Source organism: Bubalus bubalis, chromosome 22 (assembly GCF_019923935.1).
Source record: "Bubalus bubalis isolate 160015118507 breed Murrah chromosome 22, NDDB_SH_1, whole genome shotgun sequence".
Lineage (NCBI taxonomy): Eukaryota > Metazoa > Chordata > Mammalia > Artiodactyla > Bovidae > Bubalus > Bubalus bubalis.
Window position 1 is genome coordinate 14,625,776 of NC_059178.1, and position 6,659 is coordinate 14,632,434.

Here is a 6,659-nt window from a genome sequence, read left to right on the forward strand (position 1 = left end):
GATCCCGGCAGTAGAATATAGTTCAGTTTGACTGGAGTATAGAAAGTAAAGAATAATAGGACTGGACAAAGAAGTTGAGATGACTTAAATATAAGGTTAAAAGGTTGAACATTATTCAGTAGCAGAAGGGGGTATTTGGGTACCAGACACTGTGCTGTGTTTTAAATGCAGTATCTCATGCCTCTCGGCATAGCTAAGAATTACTGTTGCTGTTTTTATTCTTTCTTTATAAGGTTGCAGTCTTTGTAAAGTTTAAAAAAAAAAAAAAAAAGGTCCAAACTCAATATTTATTTGGAAATAGGCTTAGGTGAGATTTAATAGTTTGCCCAAGGACACGTTTTCAGTGGTAGAGATGGGACCTGAGGAAAGCTCTCCTTGACTCTTCTCTAAGGATAGTAGTAGCAGTTACATAATTGAGTTTTACCAGAACCAATCTGTCATCAGGGAGTAAGATCAATTAGGCTGTTGCTAGATTAAACAGTTGATTGGATTCCACAGCAAAGAAAGGGAATAGTTCATCAGCATAATAATGAATAAAACTATAAATAAAATACTTAGCCTTTCTCCAGTTCACATTACTTACAGTTTGAATGTCTGCTTAAGAAGATACTCATATGGTATAGTAATAATACTCATGTTTCATTCAGCAGTTTGCACCCTTCTTAGAATTTATTTCATTTGAACTTGATTCCCTGTCTTAAATTTTGAAGTGTATGACTTTTGTGATGATGAGATTTGAGATCTACTGGTTTGACTACTTCTCTAAAAATACACAATGTGTTATATATTTGTATCTAAAGTGAGACTTGTCACTGTTTTGTCCAAGTTACGTTAGTGCAAGAATTCATATTTTGACTTTGCTGTAGCTCTCTTTTGTTTTAATCATTTCCCCTTTGAGATGGGATAACTTTAAACAATGCTGAGTTTCTTTTTTCCTTTGAACTTGGATTGAGTTGATATTAAAATTAGATTCGGATAGTACTGTCTGATACCAGTTTATTAGGTCAGTCATTCTTTTTCTCCTTCAAAAGATTATAATGTTGTGAAACATGGTAGAAATGGAGTGGCATTAAACATGAGTTACATAGGTTAGAGAGAATGCCATGTGTGTCTATGGGTCTCCTGCTAAGACCAGCGTTGATTGGTGGAAAGAGATACTGTCTTTCATTCACTGTGGTCTCTGCTGTTCTTTAACCCAGAGATAATATAAAATCTATACAAGAAGCAGTAATATACAGTATGTATTCATGAATAGTGGAGTTCAGGTACATCTACTTTGGATAATAAAGTTTCCTTTAATATTTACAGATCAAAATAACTTAGATACCCATATATCTGTGAACTGTGGAACCTTTTATCCTTAATGACACAGGTGCTGAGGAGATAGATTTGATGTTTGGATTTCTAAACTATTTTTCAGTTTCTTTAAGTGCCAGCTTGATTCCCAGCATAAAAATCAGGAGACATAGTAAGGGGAAATACAGATGTGTAAAGAATTCATGTCTCAGTTAAGTGAGTGAGTACTGAAGTGAATAATCAGGCAGGGGCACAGATAATGTGAGGCTCAGACCCTGAGACAAGGGTTTGCCTGCTAGAAGTTTACTCAGGAAATGGAGGGAACACTGCCAAGGAAAGAGGAAGTAAGGAAGAGAGGCAGGGGCGGGAATACGACACATACCGTTCTTAAGCCTCCTCCTCGAGTGGGTGGACCGCTAGAGCTGTTCCCTTAGGAAAACTTTGGGAAAAGAGTAAAGGACACTCAGAATTACGCCACTTGGAGGGAAGAGAAACTGGGCATTTAAATGCCAATTCCTGTGTCATTGGTTGAGGTCTGTTCCTGGAGATGTTAATTCACTGGCACTTCTGGTCTGTTCCACATATGGACAGAACAGAGGTTCGCAGGCACAGAAATGCAGATACCTACAGTTAGAAGTGGGCTGTAGAACACTGAGAATCTGAAGGGAGTCGCAGGGCACCAACACCACCTGCTACGGAAAACCACATCCTCTGAAATACAGTGGTAGTTCTAGGTTATACTGAGCATGTGTCACTTGGAGGCGAAGAGTTGATCATGGCCTTTCCTCATGTTTGCTGGGTTGTCACGTTGAAGCAAATAGACTTACTGACTTACTGTATATAATAAATAAGAACTAAAATCTTCATGTGAAAGTGACAGGATGTCCTTGAACAGTGTGCAATTTTTAGAGGATAGCTTGTTTAGTTGAAGTACTTGAGGTGTTTCTTATTAAAAACCTGCATGATTTTGCTAAAAGGGATATTGGTTGTTGGTTTTGTCAGGGGACATTGGACCCCAGCTTTGAACCTTCTGTGGTAAGCTTGGGTCAGAATTTTTGTTTTGATGTACTTTAAGTCCGAACTCTGTTCCATTTGGACTTCATTTTCTGTTTGAGTATTTTCTATTCTTCAGATGATTAATAAGTAAAGTGACTGTATATATTCTGATTTGCTTGGGACAGTGCTGGTTTATGTCTCCTGCCCTGCCAGTGATTATTTATAATGTTATAAGTACTTTGTTAGACTTTAAGGATTAAACAGTTTTCAAAATAATAGATGTCCAAACTTAATACTCGTTCAAAAAAGAATCTAGGTTTTCGTATATACAGCCTATTGATTTATCTTAGTTCTTCCATATCCCTGTTATTCTTTTGATTTTGTAATTATTTTCTTTCATTCTTTTAAACAGAAGGCAGACGGTAACAAGCACTCCTTGTTGGATTGAACTTCATCTGAATGGACCTCTACAGTGGTTGGACAAAGTATTAACTCAGATGGGATCCCCTTCAGTGCGTTGCTCAAGCATGTCATAAAGCTTCATCACCAATCAAGTCCCATCAAAAGACTTACTGTACCAACTCTTCTGTCATAGTATTTGTGTGTGGTCCCCGTGGACTGTTTACTATCCAAAAATTCAAGAGAAAACAGCACTTGAGGTCTCATCAATTAAAGCACCTTGTGGAATTGGTTTCCTATGTTCGAATATTAGATGGGAAAATTAATGTCTAGAAATACTCTCCCGTAAAGGAGGAAGAGAAGATTTTAAAGACTTACTGATGTCTTGTTGGGCATAAACCTGAGTGTCCCAAAGGTTTATTAATAACAGTAGTAGTTATGTGTACAGGTAATGTATCATGATCCAGTATCACAGTATTGTGCTGTTTATATACATCTTTAGTTTGCATAAATTAGGTGTGTGTGTGTGTGCTGCTTCTTGATTTAGGCAAGCCTTTATAAAGTTACAGTACCGAATCTGTTATTCCCACTTTTTTGTTATTTTTGTGTGTCTTTTTTAATATATAATATATATCAAGATTTTCAAATTATCATTTAGAAGCAGATTTCCCTTGTAGAAAAACTAATTTTTCTGCCTTTTACCAAAAATAAACTCTTGGGGGAAGAAAAGTGGATTAACTTTTGAAATCCTTGACCTTAATGTGTTCAGTGGGTCTTAAATATTCATTCTTTCTGTGTTTGTTTACTTACTACTAAATCTCATTATAAGGAAACTTTATGGAAATCTTTCTAAACCTCTCCTCCATTTCTACTTTTCCACCAAAACAGTGTAGCATGACATCCATCACCATCAATGGTTGAACTGATACTGCCAGCACCAGTTAATTGAGTACAGTGATAATTCATATGGAGTAAGTCCCTTTGTCTTACACCAAATTTCAGTTTCAACAGGTAATAAGAGACTTGTGTAACCTGGCAGTCTTTTGATTTATCTTTACACCTCATAAAAAATGCACAGGTGGCAGTATAATTATTTTCAGGGATATACTGCAATTACTTCAATATATTTATCCTTTCTGAAAATTCAATCTAAAAATATAAACCCCCTTTTTAAAAGATACTTTCAAATATTTCAGTAGCAAACCTCTTTTGAGTTGAATTTCATTGGATTTAATCACCAGATTGTATTACGAAATGGACCTTTTGTAAATGTAATTGCTTCGGCAGAATACCTAGAAAAGTGGTGCTGAGGTCTGATCAGCAGATAGGGGCCATCTGTTTTTAAGGTATGTTGTATTAAATTTATAAAATCTATGTTATTTTACATAATTATGAATTCTGAATTGTAATATTTGGGGGAGAAGCCGTTTAGCAAGTTTTTTATCTTATGAATACCTGTGGTCTGAGCTGTTCTTAACTAATCCTGAATATGTGGTGACTGTTAGAAGCCACCATACTTCATGCTCTGCAGGGACAGGCATGACCAGAGGTGTCAAAAGCTCTGTTGGAAGTCATTCTACAGCAGATAATCCTTATTTTATTTAGTTTATTGTTAACTCATTCCAGTTTAAACTCTTCTTGTTTGCATCTCAGTAGAAACAGCCAGTAACCACTCCTGGTCCCTTTCTAGTAAGTTTTCATATTTTTAAAGACAGAGTTTCTTTGGTTGGTACTTGTGTTTTATAACCATATTCACCTGTATGTACAGGTGTTATTTTCAAGACTTTCCGCATTTGATTGTTTTCTGTCAGATATCCCGCGTTTTCCTATGTTTGTATAGGCATGTATATGTTCGTGTAAACTTGGTAGAGTGGTTTTTCGTTCTACAGATATTTATTGTTCACCTGTTACGTGTGCCAGGAACTTTCTTAGCCTTTGGATAAAGGTGAACAAGACAGCTATGGCCCTTACCTTTGCCGAGATAGCAGTTACTCTAACACTTAATTAGCGTATTTGTCTATGAAGGAGATAAACAGGGTGCTGTGATAGAGCAAAGCAGAGGAAATTTTCTGTAACGTGATGATTGAGCTAACTCGTGAGAAAGGAGCAAGCCATGCGGAGAGCCAGGGAAAAATAGGCATTCTTGGCAAAGAAAATGGCATCAAATGCAAAGGCATATTTTAAAGGAAACTCATCATTTATTAGGCTTTTATGCTTTATTCAAAAACCTCTTCACAGATCCAAACTTGAGGATCAGATTGGTTCTACAATTTATAATAGTTAAAGGTGGCCTTATTTTGTAATGGACTGCTTCATGTGTCATTCTTGTTAGTATTTCCTCTTCCTCAAGTCCTTACTATAAAAAGCTTGCACCAGGTCACTACCATTTAATGGAATAACCCTTTCTTTAATTCTGCCTTGGGCAAATTTTCACTGTTGTAGCAACTGGCTGCTTGCTTCCAGACTTCATGCTGCCCACTGATCACTACTTGTACAGCCCGTCTTGTGGATGGTATAAATGTCCCAGGTGTCGCCACCCTCAGACCTGTTGAAAGTGTGGAGGCTCTGCCCTCTGTACTTGGGAAGTTGTGTGATGTTAGGGAATACTGTTCCTTGTCTGAGGTCAAAGAACAACTCAAAATGGTAGAAAGTCCTGGCTGTTACTCTTGCATTAATACATTAAGCAAAGCAGTACCATCTGTAGCATTTCAGTAATGCATCACGTCTCTACAGTTGTGGTGGGATTCTTCTACATAGTGTGAAGCTGGGACTCAGCTCTTTGGAAGCACCTATTGTATTCAGCAGTTAGACCAGTCAAGCAGTTGACTTGATGGTGGTGGTGGTTACATTTGTATGAATATGTTCAATGGTCTTAATTTGCTTTTTAATGAGATGCTGGTTTTGCATTGTGTTTTGTCCACTGTGGCCTAATTTTTGCTGATTGTTTTTTTCCTTTACAGGGTTTGTTTTCATTCTTTAAGTGATACGATCTCCTCTTTGTAGAATTTTGTCTTTATTTAAATTAGCAACATCATTTAGAATTTCTTCTACACAGTGCTGGTAATGTCCTCAGTTTAACAACGTGAGAACTGAAGGATCATGCTATCACATTTCCAAAATAAATGGTGGTTTTCACACTGGATTACATACATCTTAGGGCTGGTTTAGGGAATTGGAGGCTAGTTTATTCCCACTGACTTCGGCCTGGCTGGCCAGTGGCAGCTTCATTTTTATTCTGTATTGGAGTTCTACATAGATTTCTTTTTTTTAAAGTTTCACTGCTTAAAAAAAGGTTGACTTTCCTGACTGGGTTTGAACTACACCATACTAACTAGTTGTAATTGTGCGTTATGATGTACCTTCATTCAGTGAACACTTACTGATGCCTGTTCTTTACCCAGCCAGTGTGATGTTGAGTGGTAAGATGACTGGGATTTGGTACTGACTCTTAGTCTTGTGGGGGTTACTTTCTCCCTCAGGACCTGTCACTTTGTCAGAAGAAAACCTGCCTAATTTTTCTTGAAACCTAAATATTCTTGTTCTGTATTCTTATTCTGTATTCTGAGTGTATACTTGCAAGTTGTTAATATCTAAGGTTTTTTTTTTAAACCTTAAATCATATTTAACGTTTTTGCTTACTTCATCTGTTCTTTAGACATTGCCAGATTTTCTTCTTTGTTAAAATTATTTTAATTTCACTTTATTTGTGCCTTTATTGTCAGTTTCATCAAGACTAAGATTTTGAAGGTGAAAAACAATCAGTCTAGTCTCTTGCTAGTTCAAATCAAATAAAAGAGTATATGTACCCAGTTCGTTTCTCTACCTCTTCCAAAAACTGTCCAAATATATCTTTAACATCTTTTTAAAAAAAAATAATTAAATACTTTGAGCATTTATTCAATAATCAGCACCTTCCTGGTCTGGTTGATGGTGGGATGTAATATAACGCAAGACAATCCTCACTGTTC

General features: G+C 36.6%; 1 protein-coding gene across 3 annotated transcripts in view; it reads left to right on the forward strand.

Annotated features, from left to right (window-relative positions):
- SMAD2 (SMAD family member 2) overlaps positions 1–3,425 on the forward strand; it is an 82,718-nt gene extending 79,293 nt beyond the window's left edge. For all 3 annotated transcript variants that reach the window (XM_025273263.3, XM_025273264.3, XM_025273262.3), the window contains one exon: positions 2,705–3,425. In XM_025273263.3, coding sequence (XP_025129048.1) covers positions 2,705–2,828 — 124 coding nt within the window. In that variant the 3' untranslated portion in view covers positions 2,829–3,425. The remainder of the gene's footprint in view (positions 1–2,704) is intronic.
- Positions 3,426–6,659: the final 3,234 nt, after the last annotated feature.